Source organism: Lolium perenne, chromosome 4 (genome assembly GCF_019359855.2).
Source record: "Lolium perenne isolate Kyuss_39 chromosome 4, Kyuss_2.0, whole genome shotgun sequence".
Lineage (NCBI taxonomy): Eukaryota > Viridiplantae > Streptophyta > Magnoliopsida > Poales > Poaceae > Lolium > Lolium perenne.
This window is the reverse complement of record NC_067247.2, coordinates 6,009,079-6,024,466: the sequence shown is the minus strand read 5'-3', so window position 1 is coordinate 6,024,466 and position 15,388 is coordinate 6,009,079. Positions and strand designations below refer to the sequence as shown.

General features: G+C 45.9%; 4 protein-coding genes across 9 annotated transcripts; 2 read left to right on the top strand and 2 right to left on the bottom strand.

Moving 5' to 3' along the window:
• The first annotated feature begins 216 nt into the window (after positions 1-216).
• On the top strand, positions 217-5,384 carry LOC127349413 (inactive poly [ADP-ribose] polymerase RCD1). The gene is made up of 7 exons (XM_051375167.2): positions 217-487; positions 2,027-3,199; positions 3,402-3,643; positions 3,744-3,820; positions 4,402-4,590; positions 4,692-4,787; positions 4,948-5,384. Exons 2-7 carry the CDS (start codon positions 2,187-2,189, stop codon positions 5,020-5,022), a joined length of 1,692 nt encoding a protein of 563 aa, XP_051231127.1. The 5' UTR covers positions 217-487; positions 2,027-2,186; the 3' UTR covers positions 5,023-5,384.
• Positions 5,385-6,243: 859 nt separating this feature from the next.
• On the top strand, positions 6,244-15,203 carry LOC127349410 (uncharacterized). 6 transcript variants are annotated; one of them, XM_051375164.2, is made up of 6 exons: positions 6,244-6,877; positions 6,941-7,025; positions 7,121-7,322; positions 7,884-7,963; positions 10,367-10,461; positions 10,579-15,203. In XM_051375164.2, exons 3-6 carry the CDS (start codon positions 7,154-7,156, stop codon positions 10,634-10,636), a joined length of 402 nt encoding a protein of 133 aa, XP_051231124.1. In that variant the 5' UTR covers positions 6,244-6,877; positions 6,941-7,025; positions 7,121-7,153; the 3' UTR covers positions 10,637-15,203. The 6 variants fall into 6 exon arrangements, 5 of the variants coding, with proteins under 5 accessions (XP_051231124.1, XP_051231125.1, XP_051231123.1 ...); XR_011742326.1 differs by having other exon boundaries at positions 6,244-7,322; positions 10,579-10,700; positions 10,869-15,203; XM_051375165.2 differs by having other exon boundaries at positions 6,244-7,025; positions 7,187-7,322.
• LOC139830437 (uncharacterized) lies at positions 8,533-10,131 on the bottom strand. The gene has a single exon (XM_071818438.1). It carries the CDS (start codon positions 9,763-9,765, stop codon positions 8,980-8,982), a length of 786 nt encoding a protein of 261 aa, XP_071674539.1. The 5' UTR covers positions 9,766-10,131; the 3' UTR covers positions 8,533-8,979.
• On the bottom strand, positions 10,486-13,303 carry LOC127349405 (G-type lectin S-receptor-like serine/threonine-protein kinase LECRK3). The gene has a single exon (XM_051375153.2). The coding sequence runs from the start codon at positions 13,301-13,303 to the stop codon at positions 10,937-10,939; it is 2,367 nt and encodes a 788-aa protein (XP_051231113.1). The 3' UTR covers positions 10,486-10,936.
• Positions 15,204-15,388: the final 185 nt, after the last annotated feature.

Below are 15,388 nucleotides of genomic sequence, written 5' to 3'. Positions count from 1 at the left end.
CCTTCGCAAGAAACCACAAACCAGCCGGGCCCCACCTCGCCCCAGAAAAACAAATCCTCGGCCCACACCGCAAAAATCCCCAGCGCACCCCGCTCCCGCACCTCGTGCAAGCCCCGCCGTCCGATCCCGCCCACAGAACCCATCCGACGGTCCGCAACCACCACCCACAGGTCGGCACGCAGCTACACGTACCCCGCCCTCGTACCCCCGCCCTGCAGCCCCCAGTGTCCGCCTCGCCCACCGGAAGAAACCCAGAGCCGCCGGATTCCCCCCACCCGGCGACCAACCCACAGTAAACCACCGCCATGCCGCGGCCGTCCCCCACGGCGGCGGCGCCTTAAAACGGCTGCTTCCCCTCCCTATACCCCCACCACAATCCACCCAACCTTCCATCACCTGATCTGAATCACAGGAACAGAGAGAGTCCTAATCCATTTCTGAACATCTGCTTCTTCTATCCCAAGAAACCCGCGATGTGCCGCCGCAGGTAACCCGCTCTTCCGAATCCCCCTCTAAGCTTTCACCTTTGATCTGCTGCTCGCTGTGCGATTAGGATTCATCTGCTGCTCGCTGTGCGATTAGGATTCATCTGCTGCTGTCTACTGTTGAGCTGTGCTGTGCGTTGCCTCCGGAGTCCGGAATTTTGGGAGCAGCGGCGGCGCTGTGTACCTTGCAGAGCTGCTGCTGCTGCGGGTAGTTGGTTCTTTGTGACACATCTGCTATCTGATGGTAGGATCACATAGATTCCAGATTGTAATCTCTGCTCTGCTCACTCATGTGCTCGGAGTTCAGTTTCTTGTGCTCGGGCTGGGCGGGGTTACTCCAGTCTGATGCTTTTATACTCATCGAGTAGGCGCTGGGCTTCGAGCTACTGCATGCGATGTAGCTATTCGATACTTGCATGATCTGTCAAGTGAAGACTAGGAATGGCTAGAAACTGTTTAGGACTAAGGATCTTCCTCTGCTGGGAGCACCTGCCCGGCAGTAGTACTGATAACCGCGTGTGCCTGCTTACTGTGTTATTAGCAGCTAGATCAAGAAGTAGATTAAATGCTTGTGGAACGACTTTGGTCGGCGCTAACTGCTAGTTAGCCAATCCACAAGCCAAACATCGACTGCGTTGCCAGCTCAAACTGGTCTGCGCTACTCCGGATTGTTGCTTTATTTCATCACGCAAGCATCACACGTCGAGTTGTCGCACCATAGCATAGCATCAGTGGATAAGGATCGGAAATTGACTAGGCTGTGACTTCCGTTTAGTGTGTAAATGTTTGTGTGCAAGTGGTAAACTGAGTAAGCTAAACAGACACTAGAGTAAGCTGCATACGTCTTAAACATACTTTGTTGCTGTATTCATATCTGTGTTCAAGGTTCACAGTTTTTCTCGTGACCTTGTCTTTGCTGCTTCAGACTGATGCTTTTATTCATCAAGCATGCACTGCACATCCAGTTAATATGTGTCCGTAACTAGTAGTAGATATTTATATTGCCTGGAAACAAACCTAATATGATGGTTTCCCATAATGTTATAGTACTGAAATAATTTGGAATTGAGCTCTGCACACCAAGCTCTCTGCACAAGCTGTCATTGTCCTTCCATTCTCGGGAATACCGGGACGCCATCATGCGCTTCAATGCCATGGGATTATACCATGGCCTTGGTGTTACTGTATTTGGCAATGTCCATGGGAGCAACAGTGGCAGATTTTACGATCTGGCCGCGACGCGAATATTTGTTCCAGCACCAGCGTTGGCTTCTCTCTCCATCGTTGTTTACTGCTGAGCCCTCATGTTGCCACACCAGCAGCATCAGTGGTATGTTGGAGCAATGATGTGAAGCACAAATCTGCCATAGGTGGGAGTAAAGAATCAGAAAGGAATAGTTTTTAATAATTGCATACTACACCACTGTGTGGCATGAAAGAATTACATAAATGATCTGTGAGACACTACTTTTTTTTTTTCTTCCACCCATGCTCCCACTCTTTACATTTCTTTATTCCTTTTTTTCCTGCTTATGTCCCAGGTCCATTTCACATACCCTTGTGGATAACATGGCTCATTTTGGAGTTACTTTTGTGCAAACACAATCTAGGTTTCATTAACTAGGTTACGCTATTTTTGCTTAGTGGTGTTAATCTGTAAAGAAAGTCAATACTTGGTTTTAGTTGAGCTTTGTGTAAAATATGGAGAGGAAGAATGTAATGGCACTGGATGGACATATTCTGAAAGCTACTGATCGCAAGAGGAAGCATGACTCTGCTGCGAATAGTACTGACACAGATGCTGCTGCTGAGGTCTCCCGGCATGTTCAGAGACAAAACCTTGCCATGCCTGTATGTAAGAAGTCTAAAATGACCTCATGTGCTGGTCATATTCTGGAATGGTACAACAACTTCAAGACAAGTGGGTTGCCCATGCGTGTGCTTTATTACCAACAGGGTAAATGGAGGGATTTTCCAGAGCATGTTGTGAATCTGGTTCAGCGGGACTTTCAGTTAAAGAGGCCAATTACTAATGCTGTATTCCAGAACCAGCAAGTACTGTTGGACTTCATGCACATGGTTTGCCTAGATTCTGCGACGGCAACAACCAAGCCAATAGCATGGATTGATGATCATGGTGGCCGCTTCTTTCCAGATTTATGTGCTAGACTGATAACTTCTAAACCTGTTCAGCATGGAAGAAGTGACCCCAGTGGTAAATCTGAAGCTGATGAGATATCAACAGCTGCATCTGAAAGCTCGAGTTCAGATCATGTTGCTGAAGTACCTTCTCATGTAAAGAAGGTTAATAACATACTGGTGGAAAAACAGAAGGTGCAAAATGAAGCTGCTAGTGGACCCAGAAATGCTGCTACAGGTTTGCATAATAGTGGCCCACGCATTGATTCAGCTGTGCGGAGGTTATTACTGGAAGGATTAGGCCATCCTTTCAGTGAAAAAGATATTGTTGGTATCTATAGAACCCCACTGGTAGATCAGCAAGGGCAGGCTCGATTCAATCTTTTCCAGAAGGAACTTGAACTCACCAAAATACAGCGTGGGAACGCAAATGTGCGTTATGCATGGTTGCCTTGTTCCAAGGATGCTATGGAGGATATGATGATGCATGGTACTCTGAAAATTACCAAACCTCTGCTAGGCCCAGTTTATGGCATTGGGACACACCTCGCTCCAGCCAACTGCGCCAATACCTGGTAAATATTTGTTCTTTTGCTGACTCATTTATGTGCATCTATGCTAATCTCAACTTTAGGCCTTATGTCCATCTCGTCATTTATCTTCACTGCAGAAATATAACAACTTTTTGAACATATACATCCTTAACTTGGCTGCTTGATTGCTCGTGCTTTCAGTATTCAATATTTTCTTGTGGTCTTACTTGAAATTTATGCACAGTGCCAGTTACTCAGATGTTGACGAAAATGGCATCATAAGGATGATGCTGTGTCGCGTTATAATGGGAAATGTTGAGGTTGTACTCCCTGGATCAAAGCAATTCCAGCCAACAGCTGGAATATTTGATAGTGGCGTGGATGATCTCCAAAAGCCAAAGCACTATGTCGTTTGGGATGCAAATGTGCATCAACACATCTATGCTGAATATGCTGTTATTATCAAATCACCTTCCATGACCAATGGTACTACTACAGCCACTCATATGGTTCTTGATTTTATCTCTCTTTCCATTTTTTACTTTGGTGTTATTTACACAAGAAAATTTATTTGATATTACTGCAGAATACTTGGTTAGAGAAGATACTGCATCCAACATATCTGAGATAGGAAATTCTAGGTCACCAGACAGTGTAACCAAGGTATGCTTGTTATGCTCTAATTGGTTACAAATTGTATCCCAACTTTGGTATGCAGTATGTCTTGAATAAAGTGAAGCATTAGCTATATTGTGCACTGGAATTCGAGTATATGTTACCTAGAGGTGATTTATTGCATGAAGTAGTGACATGCCTACTGTAAGGAACTTGCTTGTTTTGCCTAGATACTGTACTCTTAGATTTTTAAGTTGTACTAGTAATGATTCCCCGCTTGTTAAATTCTATCTTATTATTATATTGTCCATGTGTTTGCTAAGGCTTGTCATAATTTGCTTCCAAGTTTGCAACGGACTCCATCTGGAGTGTTTATGTACTCCGTATGTAAGGAAAGACCTGCTTCGTTCTGTCTTTTGTTTTGACCATGCTCTGTTTGGGAAATAATGAAATGTACTGACGTTCTGTCGGTCTACCTTCCTTGTGTCGTCAGTGTGATAAATTCAGAAAACCGGCTGATAGTTGAATAGTTGGTATTAAAAGGATGAGCTTAGCACCTTAATTTCGATGTGAACAATTTCCTTGAGAACTTCCAGTTCGTCATATTATCTTTTGTTTATTGTGATCAGGATGCCAGTTGTTTCCAAACCGTGGCATCTTCAGCTGATGAACAACATTTGCCCAAGTTTGGGCGTGCTCCAAGTCCACGGGCTCCTAGCTCACCTTGGATGCCCTTCTCGATGCTTTTCGCGGCTCTCTCCACAAAAGTGCCTCGTTCTGATATGGACCTACTCCATCAATACTACGAGGAATTCAAGGTTGTTAATTCTGTTCTCCATTTCCCCTTTTGAGATACTCTGCTGCATTCAGTATGCCAATCCTTACGCTACCTGTTGTGTGCATCTTGATGTTGAAACAGAGGAGAAAGATAAGCAGGACTGACTTGGTGAAGCGGCTGAGACAGATCGTCGGCGACAAGCTGCTGGTTTCTACAGTAGTGAGGCTACAACACAAGGTACTCAACTCGTTGTACCGTTTGAATTCTTCAACATGTGCAGTGAAAGCCTGTTCTGCATTATTGTGGAAGATAGACTATTAGACCATGGGTATATAAACAACCGTTCAAGAGTTCAGTTATAGGCGCTAACCTTATGTCTTCTCGATGACCGTCACAGGTCCCACCCACGGGAGCAGCCGAAATGCTACCACGAAGATTACCTGGTAGGGGAGGGAACACCACCAGTCCTTGAGGACCCCCCCAGAAACAAGAGCTAGTCGACATAACACCGCAGGGAGTCGAGTTTGAATCTGAGGCGACATGCCTCAACAAAGTCCGCTGAAACGAAGGTCGCCATCTGTTGTATCACCCAGACCCAAATGGTTTGGTACGTGATGTACAGAGCTAGAAAAACTCGGTAGGTTAGTTGATATGTTTGTAGTTGTTGCTTAACTGGGAGATATAGATAGTTCCATCTGCTTGTGCCGTCTGGTTGGTTTCCTAGTGTCCCAAGTTTAAACCCTGTAACTGCTGTGCAGTGGTTTTTCTTTCAGTCGGAAAATGCACTTTTGATCTCATGACTATTATATGCAGTGCTGGCAGTTTCTATTTTTACCCGTTTGACCCTTTCTATATTTTTTTTTGGAGAAAATGAATCTGAATTGAACAAAGTCACGAAGAAAAGAAATGCCATCCAGCAGTTCCATTTGGCTGTTAGCAAGACCTTAACCAGATTCATTTGTCCTGCTTTTCTTGCTGGCAAGTATTTGTCCTCAAAAATGAAATGCCATCCTACCTCTAGAGATAGGAGCCAAATAACATACTTTTCTAGACCAACAACCAAGAAATTTGACAAAATTTGTTCTGTAGGATTTCAGCTCTATCTTGATCAGGCCGTCTGCTCGTTTTAAAACTTTTGTCTACTGGAACCTAGTAGCTATGCAAATGTATGAAAGAAATAAGCTGGCATTCTGAACTTCAACTGTCGACAGAGAATGATATACCCACATCCTCAGATAGGCAATACGCCTTATGCATTCTTATTAAACCACGCCTTCTTGCAGTTGTGATTTTATGACTTCAGATTTTTTTAAATCTATATTTGTAAAATTGTAAGAATGATTGATATATATTTATAAAATTAAAATACACTCCCTGTTTCCCCAAATATAAGACAGAGTGACTTTTCTTGTCCTCAGCGTATAACTTGGATTATAGTTTATATTTGAAATATTTATGTATGTAAAATTAGTATACATAAATATGAAATGGGAATATCTTGCAAGACAAAATACAACAAACTATTTATACTATCTGGTAAAAATCGAGGGTTAAAGATCGTATATAGGTCAATCAATGTGCTAAAGTGTTATATTGGGTTTAGTGTGAGACCTTTATTTTGAAGCATTAGCTCTTTACATATGTACTAGGAAATAAAATTAGAAAAAAACAAAAAGCGACACACATGACACATACACATACGGATCCCCTTTCCGCTCCCGGCGACCGCTAGCCGCAGAGACTGACTCCACTGCCGGTTTCTCGGCGACGCACCCTAGCGCTAGCCATGCCGCCCGAGCTCCCGTTCTCCTCTATGAATCCCGCGACCTCCGAATCTCGACGTCGCGGCCGACAACCCACTCCACGGCCGAAGCCGCGCGCCGTGATGCAAAGGCCGGCTTTTCAATTGAGGAGCAGCGGGTCCGGTCCCGCGCGCGCGCGCGCGATCAAGAAACCGACGGCAAGGACTGCCAATGAGGCGGCGGATGCTGGCGTAAGGTGGGCGGACGTGGCGGCGCCGCGCCCCTCCCACACCGACACGACATCGTCGGGCGTTGATGCCCGGCGCCGCATCCTGCAGCCTCCGCGCCTGCCACGCTCCGGCACCGGCACGTACGTGGTTTGTATCGTCGGCACACAGCAGAACATGCCGTCGCCGTCCCCCAGCGCGGCCGCCGTGCGTGTCCACGTCTTACCCGCCTTCCAGTGGAGCGCCGCCCCCATCACGACACCGTCTCCATGTATGATGCCATGATGGCATACCTCAGTTGCCTGTTACCTCTGCAGTGGTGTCTGCAGAGTTCTGAGCTGATGAAGTGCTGTCAAAGGTTGAGCAGGTTGCATACACTTCTCCATCAGCAAATCATCTGACAGTTTTCATTTGGTTCCAGGCTGACGCATCCAACCCGACAGCATCAACGCGCTCTCCATTCCGACGGAACAGCGGTTGTGTGACAGGTTCTGGGAAGAACAGTAGTAAGTATAATTCTTTCTCTTACATGTGAATCTTCTTGGATGGTCAATTGTACTTTCTGCTCAATGAAAGTTAACGGCCACGGCGTGGAAGGCAGGGCAACAGTGTTGGGATTCCATGGAAACGAGCGATGCGCCAACCCGTGTTATTATGGCTGTTGCAGTTACCACTCATGTCAGCAGCAGAACTTCTACCAAGTAGCGGCAAAGCTCAAGGAAGGCCGCTAAATCAAATGGTATCCCCTGATCGTAGCACCCAGACTTTGCTATTTGGCATGCAAAAGCAGTCGAAATTCACCGGTAGGTTTAGTCAAAAGTTAAAGTTGTAAACTAGTGTGTGAATTCATTTCCGGTGCCTATTTAGACATGATAGATTCATTTACCTTTCAAGTGAACCCACTAGTTGTTAGTCCACGGTCCTGTTTTCTTCATTTGCCGAGCATCACAAGATTAAACAACTACCAAGAAATCCCAAGCTGATCCAATACATGGACAGAGAATACAATTAGACACGAGATACTAAAAGACTATCCATTGACCACTAAACAATGTCCACATGATATTGAAAAAGATCATAGGCATCTGGTCATGTACCCAATTGCTAAGTTTGGTTGTATCTTCTCAACTCAGTCGTCTCTCCATGCTCCAATCAAGATAATTAACAAGAAAGGAGTAAATAATGGGACTGTTCTGAACCCGGATGAGTCCTAGAAAGTATACAAATTCACATTGAGCTTCTGAGTGTATAAGAAAGAGAGGCAGCTAGCTGGTCCTGACTCATGAGTCACCAACCCAAAGATCATACCGGTCCCCATTTCTGCCCTCAGTTGGAATTCTGTCTAAGAACCATTTCGTTTGCAGCATCTAGGCGCTCTCTTGGAAGAAGAAAGCTCCGGTGCAGAGAGCTCAACTCAGCACCAAGGGAAATGAGTCAAGGCGCGGTATGTACCTTCATCTAACAGAATGAATTCCCTCTACTTATGTCTCTTGCACATGTGTTGTTGCGTAAATTGAATGATTGTATTGTTGTGTTTGAATCTGGAGCCTGCAATCTTAAGTATATACATAAGAGATTTTTTTAAAGAAGTGGAAAGGAATCCAAACTTAAGTTAAAGAGTTCTTCTTGAAACTTGATATGGCTGCATCGTACATCTACTCCTTCATCCAACTGATATACTTGGAGCCAGAGATGGAAGCGATTGGTCTGGAACTGTACAATGGATTGTGCTTGTCTTTATCATTGACTTTTCATTTCATCCTAATATATTTATTGAAAGCTACTATTAAGAGTTGCTGCTACTCACTCTTTGCACTTGGACACACACACTCTCAACTCAAATTGAAAGTGGACACAAGTAGCTTGGTGCAGCTCTAGACTGCTACATTTTTTCTCTCTCTATTGCTTCACATAGGGTGCCTCTTATATAGAGGTTTTCAGGTCGGTGCTACAGTGACCGACCTAGTACAGTAACTAACCTGCTACAGTGACCGACCTGCTACAGTGGCCGACCTGCTACAGTGGCCGACCAAGTACAGCTAATGTCTAGATGGCGTTTTGCTGCTACAAGCAAAACCCAAACTGAACTAGTGCTGCTAGCTTAACTACTAAGCAACTACAAGATTATTTCCAACAATCACCCCCCTAATCTTGTCATCTTCTTCCTCGTCTTCATCTTGAGACGCGCACTTGGCTGCTTGATCCGCACATACCGGCCGCACGCACAACACGCTCCAACGCGCACAACGCCGCAGGCCTTCAACAGATCACCAACGCTCTCTGACGCACGACAAGCTGGGCACTCCTGCCACGGCCATGTACAACCTAGACGCGCACGAACACGCTGGTCGTCGACACCGCACGAAATGGCTTATCTCCCCCCAAGTCACAACCTAGTACAACGACGGCTCGTAGTCGACGTTGGCGAGAAACGCCTTCTCCTTCCTGGGCTCGGGGCAGTCACGGGAAAAGTGGCCGCGAACGCCACAGCCCAAAGCACTTGCCGCGCCGTCCCCTCGCGCCTGAGTCCACGCTGCTCCTGATGTCGTTGTGGTCGTGGCCACGGCCGCGCTGACGTCGTCGTGCCTCCCATTGAGCGGCCGTGAGCAGCAGCTGGTCGCCACGACGCTCTCCGCCAACAGCCGCCTTGCGCCGCTCCGTCCGCTCCTGGAACGCCTTGAGACGCCCGAGCACGTCGTCGAAGCAGATGGTCTCGACGTCGCAGAACTGCTCGATGCCGGCCACTGCCGCGAACAGCGAGTCCGGAACGGTGTCGAGCAGCTTCTTCACCATCTGGGCGTCGCTCAGCGTCCCGCCGAGGCTTGCAAACTTGGTGGCCATGCAGCCGATCTTGCCAGCGTAGATGTCTAGCTCCTCGCCGTCCGCCATGATCAGCCGATCGAACTCGCCGCGGAGCGTCGACAGCCGAGCTGCCTTGACGCGATCCGCGCCGACGAACCGCGCCTTGAGGCACTCCCAGATCGCCGCCGCCATCTTCTTCGACGACACCTGCAGGAGAATGTCCTCCGAGAGCGCGCCGAGCAGGTATGCCCTCGCCCTCTTGTTCTTCTCCGGATCGACCGCCACCGTCGAGTCTTCCGGAACCACCGCCTCCCAGACGCCCTGCACGTCGAGGTTGGCCTCGACCTTGATCGCCCAGACAGTGTAGTTGTCGCGGGTGAGTATCGGACAGAAGAGCGGCATCGCGCTCCCCCCGGCGCCACCACCGTGCGGAACCAACGCCATCGCCGTGGCTCTGATACCAAATGAAAGCTACTATTAAGAGTTGCTGCTACTCACTCTTTGCACTTGGACACACACACTCTCAACTCAAATTGAAAGTGGACACAAGTAGCTTGGTGCAGCTCTAGACTGCTACATTTTTTCTCTCTCTATTGCTTCACATAGGGTGCCTCTTATATAGAGGTTTTCAGGTCGGTGCTACAGTGACCGACCTAGTACAGTAACTAACCTGCTACAGTGACCGACCTGCTACAGTGGCCGACCAAGTACAGCTAATGTCTAGATGGCGTTTTGCTGCTACAAGCAAAACCCAAACTGAACTAGTGCTGCTAGCTTAACTACTAAGCAACTACAAGATTATTTCCAACATTTATTACATTTGCTGTGGAAGTGTAATAGTGTAAACAATATTTGTTTCGGCACATCTAGCAGTACCACTCCAATCGGAACATTTAAAAATAAATTCTTGCCCAAACAAATGCCAAGTATTTTCAAACAGCGAAAGCAGCCCGCACATATATTGCTGAGCAAAATATGTGTATCACATTATTAATATGTATTAAAAATCAGTGACTATTATTGTCTTTTGTTGTATGGGTTACAGGTGCACTTGCTATCGGTTCAGAAATTGCAGAGAAAGCATATCTACTTGTGGCATGTAGTTGCAACTCACAAGTGCATCATGCTAATTGATACAAGGTATACACTACCAAACACTTTGCATGCATAGGAAACATGGACAAAAAGATGTTTCTTAGACTGTTATTACATATAATATTGTGTGTATGTCTTACAATAGTTGTACTGATATGGAAGGTTGATGATCATGGTGAGGCGTGGAACGGAGGGCAGCAAATTTGGAATACCACTGTAGGAAATGTGTCACATGGCGCAAAAGGCTTGTGGAAGAGCCCAGTGGTAACATGATCCACATCGAGGTACTTGTATCCTTGGTTGTTGGTGTACTAACACTTCTGAACATCTCTTGCTTCAATTCCTGATTATTGTTCATCATAATATATCATATATGTGCTTCAGTTAATCACCTTACCTTTTATTACCGCCATCTCATGTGCTATTTGAGAGAAATTTACTTTGTCTTGCAGAAACAATCAGGTTTGTCGTTGCCAAAAGAAAAGAAGAGAAACAGTCAGATTTGTCATTTGCTTCCAGATCACCCCAGTGACTGCGAAAACGATGCTGGCGGTGGAGGCTGGCGAACTTCAGCACTTCCTTCCAGCATCTGAACGATGCTCTTCATTGCAGGCCGTGTCACCGGCACATTCTGAGTGCACCAGATAGCGATCCTCAGCATGCGCTCCAGCTCGATTTGGTTGACACCTTCACCGGCTGCCACTTCCATTACTTCACCGGATACCACATACTCATAGGCCCACTCAGAAATGTTACATTCCTCGCCAGCCAGCTTCAGCTGCATGTTCTTCTTACAGCTAATCATCTCAAGAAGCATGATGCCATAGCTGTACACATCTGCCTTCACAGTGATTGCCATGTTCTTGCTCCACTCTGGTGCGAGATAGCCCCGTGTGCCTCTGATGCCAGTGAAAGTCTGTGTCTGGTTCCCCATTAGCAGCTTCGCCAGGCCAAAGTCTGCGATCTTTGCCACCCCGGAACTGTCAATGAGTATGTTCTCTGGCTTGATATCACAGTGGATTATAGGCCCCTCTATCTCTTCATGCAGGTACTGTAATCCCCTTGCAACATCCAGGGCAATCGCATGCCTGTTGCCCCAACAAGGGGGTGCATCCGACTTGAAAAGGATATCTGCAAGGGAGCCATTTGGCATATACTCGTACACAAGTAGGCGGTGCATGCCTTGGTTGCAGAAACCAAGCAAGCATACAAGGTTCCGGTGGTGTGTTCGTGCAATTGCACGCACTTCCCGGTGGAACTCCCGCTCCCCATTTTCTGCCATCTTCTCGAGCCTCTTCACTGCAACATCCTTGTTGTTGCTGGTCAAGACACCTTTGAACACGGTACCATATGCACCCCTTCCTAGCTCTTCAGCAAAGTTATTTGTGGACAACTCTAGATCATGGAAAGAATAGGATTGAATGCCGATAGTCTCATCAAGTTCGAAGTCTTGTTGTTGTGGAGGTCTCGTGTACCTCAAGGCCTGCCGATTCTTGCAAAGTAATGTGGACACAAAGAGTACAGCAATTGAGAAGATGGCCAATGTAGCACCTGATATCAACATGGCAACTGAACTAGCACTTTTTGAAGCCTTCTTTCTGATAACAACTTTGGTATCTCGTGTGTAAACCTTCACATATAGTGTGATGTTGCTACCAGGAACCATCCTGCCATATCTCATAGGAAGCATCTGCTTTGAGCAGTACGAGTCAAACATTGCAATCTCACAGGCACAGTCAGATTGGCAAAGTTCTTTGCAAGCTTCGATGCTTGTTGTTGGCGGTGGGACATTGTACGAATTATCTGACCAACTAGTGTTCTTCACCTGAACCATTGTGGATATCATTCTGATGTCATCATTATTTGCGCAACCGCCAATCTGCTGCACCCTCCAGCATCCTTGATTAGCAATTGAAAATTCAAAACCAGGGAGACAAGAGCAGCTAGTTTCCCCATTAGCAGTGACTTGGCAGTAGCTATTTGGACCACAAACGCCTTTGACAAGGCAGCGATTGCTGCTGGGCTGCAGCCATTTGACCTCTGTTATGGGCGCTTTCCCATTACCAGAGAACACAAGGGAGTAAAGTCGCAAAATACCATCAGCACCCAATGTCAGATGGAAGAAGCTCTGTCGTCTGTCTGGGGAAGCATTAGAAGAAGACCGATTAGCCAGGAACAACACATCTGTATATGTGGAATTCTGGTCGAACAGCCATAAGGTGCCGTTGGGATCCAATGAGAGCGTGAGAAGATAGCCGCTGCCGTATGTGCCAGTATTCCAGTATGAACTATCAGGGTCTATCGCGCCCACAGGATACATCACAAGGTTACCATCTTCCTGATTGAAAAGGCGATACTTTCCTGTGGCATGGTTAGTGTCAGATACACTTGAGAAGAGCTGGCTGCCAGGAGGCAGATTTTGCCCTGGTAATAAGGTGTCCGACGGAGAACTAAAGGTAGACCATATGACATGTTTCTTCATGTCAAACAAGACGAAGTTACCGTTGTCCAACATGCCAGCAGAGGCAGCTGGAGTAGAGGTGGCAGATATGGACTTCCCTTGGCTACCGGCGTTAGCTGGAATCCATTGAAGTGAACCGCCATAGGTTAACACAACTGAACCACCAGAAACAGGGGGATCATCTCTGTTGGCAGTCCACACGACGGATCTAGATGTGTCTATCACAAGCCACACCCCAATTGAAAATCCTTCACCTTCAGGATAGAAGCCAAAGGCAAAGCGTCCCGAGGGGGAGACCCAACTTTGGGTGCCAGCTGCGTCGATTCTGGAACCCAGAGGAATATCTGTCTCGATGGTCATGCCAGGATTGGCTTGGTTGATGAATAGAATCACGGACAAAGAGAGGATATATGGGGACGACAACATGGTTTGGGCACAAGAGTATTGTTCGAATGTTCTTTGGTCTCTGCAAAATGAATTGCTTGGGTGTGGAACAAGGAGAGGAGTTCAGGTGTACAAATCATGACAGAGACTGGTACAATTTAGTCAATAGCTTCTAAAAGCTAGGAGAAACTAGAGCAAAGTGTCACTTTTTGAAAAGCACATGGACCAAAGACAGTCATAGTGTACTGGTACGTCTTGCAACGGTAGCTTCTCCGTAGCTGCCAACTGCGAAGATCGAATCATCCTTATCTTTTTCTTATGACTTTGTTAATGCAACCATATTTTTTAGAGGTGTGTGTTTCTCGACCAAACAATCTTTACTTATTTCATGGAGATACGTGCACCAGTCATAGCCAGGAACCAAGGGTACTTATTAGCTAAAGTGAGCAGTAATTGGATTACCATTAGCAGGTAGTGTACTTTCCCTCAAAACTTTCCTTTTCTTTTTCTTGAAGAGTATGTATGATCTCTGTGTAAATTAATCTGAATTATTTGAGGGGTGGCAATATCAAATTTACTCAAGTTTGCATTTTAGATGGGCATGAACTTTTGGGGTATTTACGTTCAATTAAAAAAATGCTAAATTTTGAATAATGGTGTAGATAGGAAAATTTAGGTAATATATATCCACTACCAAAAAGGAGATCTTACCTACAATGTGAAAACCACTTTTATGTGCAAAAGCAAATCTTCTGTCTCTAATATACTATGTCTATCCTGCACCCTTCACTGACAACCACCTCCGTGTAATTAGAATATTTTATGTGCGTGCTGCACCTAGTATCCTGCTGACTGAATTTTTGTGTTATCAATTTTTAGATTTCTCCAACACTTATTCTCTTAATTTTTAGCTGCAGTTTAAATTAAGTCAGTTTAAAATTTTGTCTTTTAAATTTGGCATGAGCTCAACTTCTCACTGACATGACATAGGTAGTACTACTGCTGTCCTTCCAGACCTGTAAAATTAGTGATCAGTTGTTGAGTCATTGTATTGCTGTGAGTTTTATTTATAGAGGATAAACTGTGGCCGGCCCTTCATGAACATTTGTGGAATAGACTTGTTGAGTTAGCGTTGTACTAGGATAGGGCGCGTTTGTGGATCCTGAAAACAATGTCCATGGATGACTAGCATACGTATCTATATGCATCTGATCACTGTCACCAATAATAGTGATTCCATTTGTAGTGACCATCATTATCTAGCCCAGAGCTGAATCTGGTGTGGAAAGCAGAAGCGTTCTGGTGCAGTGGTATCAATAGCATACAGAGGTAGCAGCTTTTAACATCAGCTCGGGTATTTGACTTGAAGAAAGAACGAGCTTAACTCCTGAGCACAACACCTCTCTTGCTGACTGGTAGATCCAATTGTGCTTGCTAACCACTTGCTGCTGATAGATGTTGCAGGTACCTGAACTGCCCACGGACCATGGCAGCAGCCGAAATGACACCAAGAAGAGCACCTGGGAGGGGAAGGAGCACAACCAATCCTTGAGAACGTCTAGAAAAAAGAGCTATTCGACATAACACCGCGTGGAGTGGAGTCTGAATCGGAGGGGACATGCCTCAAGGAGGTCTGCTAAATCGAAGTTCACCATCAGTCGTATCGCCCAAACCCAAGAGGCCTAATTCTTGATGTACAGACTAGTCAAAGCTTGGTAGGTTAGCTGATATGTTTGTTGTTATTGTTTAACCTTGGAAGATATAGCTAGTTTGATCTTCCTGTACGGCCCGTTACATTTGTAGGGTGGACAGTTTAACTCTGCAACTGCTGTGGCGGATTCATTTCCGGTGCAGGCTTTGTTTTCTTCTTTCAGTCTGTAACTTTGTAACGCACATGGATGTATATATGCAGCGCTGGCAGTTCATATTTTTCTCGAGAAAAGACTATGAATTGAACGAAGTACAGAGTCGCTGCACCAAGAAATGAAATGCGAGCCAGCAGTTTCAATTGGCCGTTAACAAGGTTGATTTGTCCTGCTGTTCTTGCTTGCAAGATTTTCTTAGAAAAAAATGGCATGGCACCTCTTGTAGGTAGAACATGCCCTTTCTGGGCATCGATGTTTTAGA

Coding starts and splice junctions, on each gene's coding strand:
- LOC127349413 (XM_051375167.2), top strand. CDS start 2,187: ATGGAGAGGAAGAATGTAATGGCACTGGATGGACATATTCTGAAAGCT. Junction 4,591..4,691: donor AATACTACGAGGAATTCAAG/GTTGTTAATTCT, acceptor ATGTTGAAACAG/AGGAGAAAGATAAGCAGGAC. Junction 4,788..4,947: donor TAGTGAGGCTACAACACAAG/GTACTCAACTCG, acceptor TGACCGTCACAG/GTCCCACCCACGGGAGCAGC.
- LOC127349405 (XM_051375153.2), bottom strand. CDS start 13,303: ATGTTGTCGTCCCCATATATCCTCTCTTTGTCCGTGATTCTATTCATC.
- LOC139830437 (XM_071818438.1), bottom strand. CDS start 9,765: ATGGCGTTGGTTCCGCACGGTGGTGGCGCCGGGGGGAGCGCGATGCCG.
- LOC127349410 (XM_051375164.2), top strand. CDS start 7,154: ATGCGCCAACCCGTGTTATTATGGCTGTTGCAGTTACCACTCATGTCA. Junction 7,964..10,366: donor GGGAAATGAGTCAAGGCGCG/GTATGTACCTTC, acceptor TATGGGTTACAG/GTGCACTTGCTATCGGTTCA. Junction 10,462..10,578: donor ATCATGCTAATTGATACAAG/GTATACACTACC, acceptor CTGATATGGAAG/GTTGATGATCATGGTGAGGC.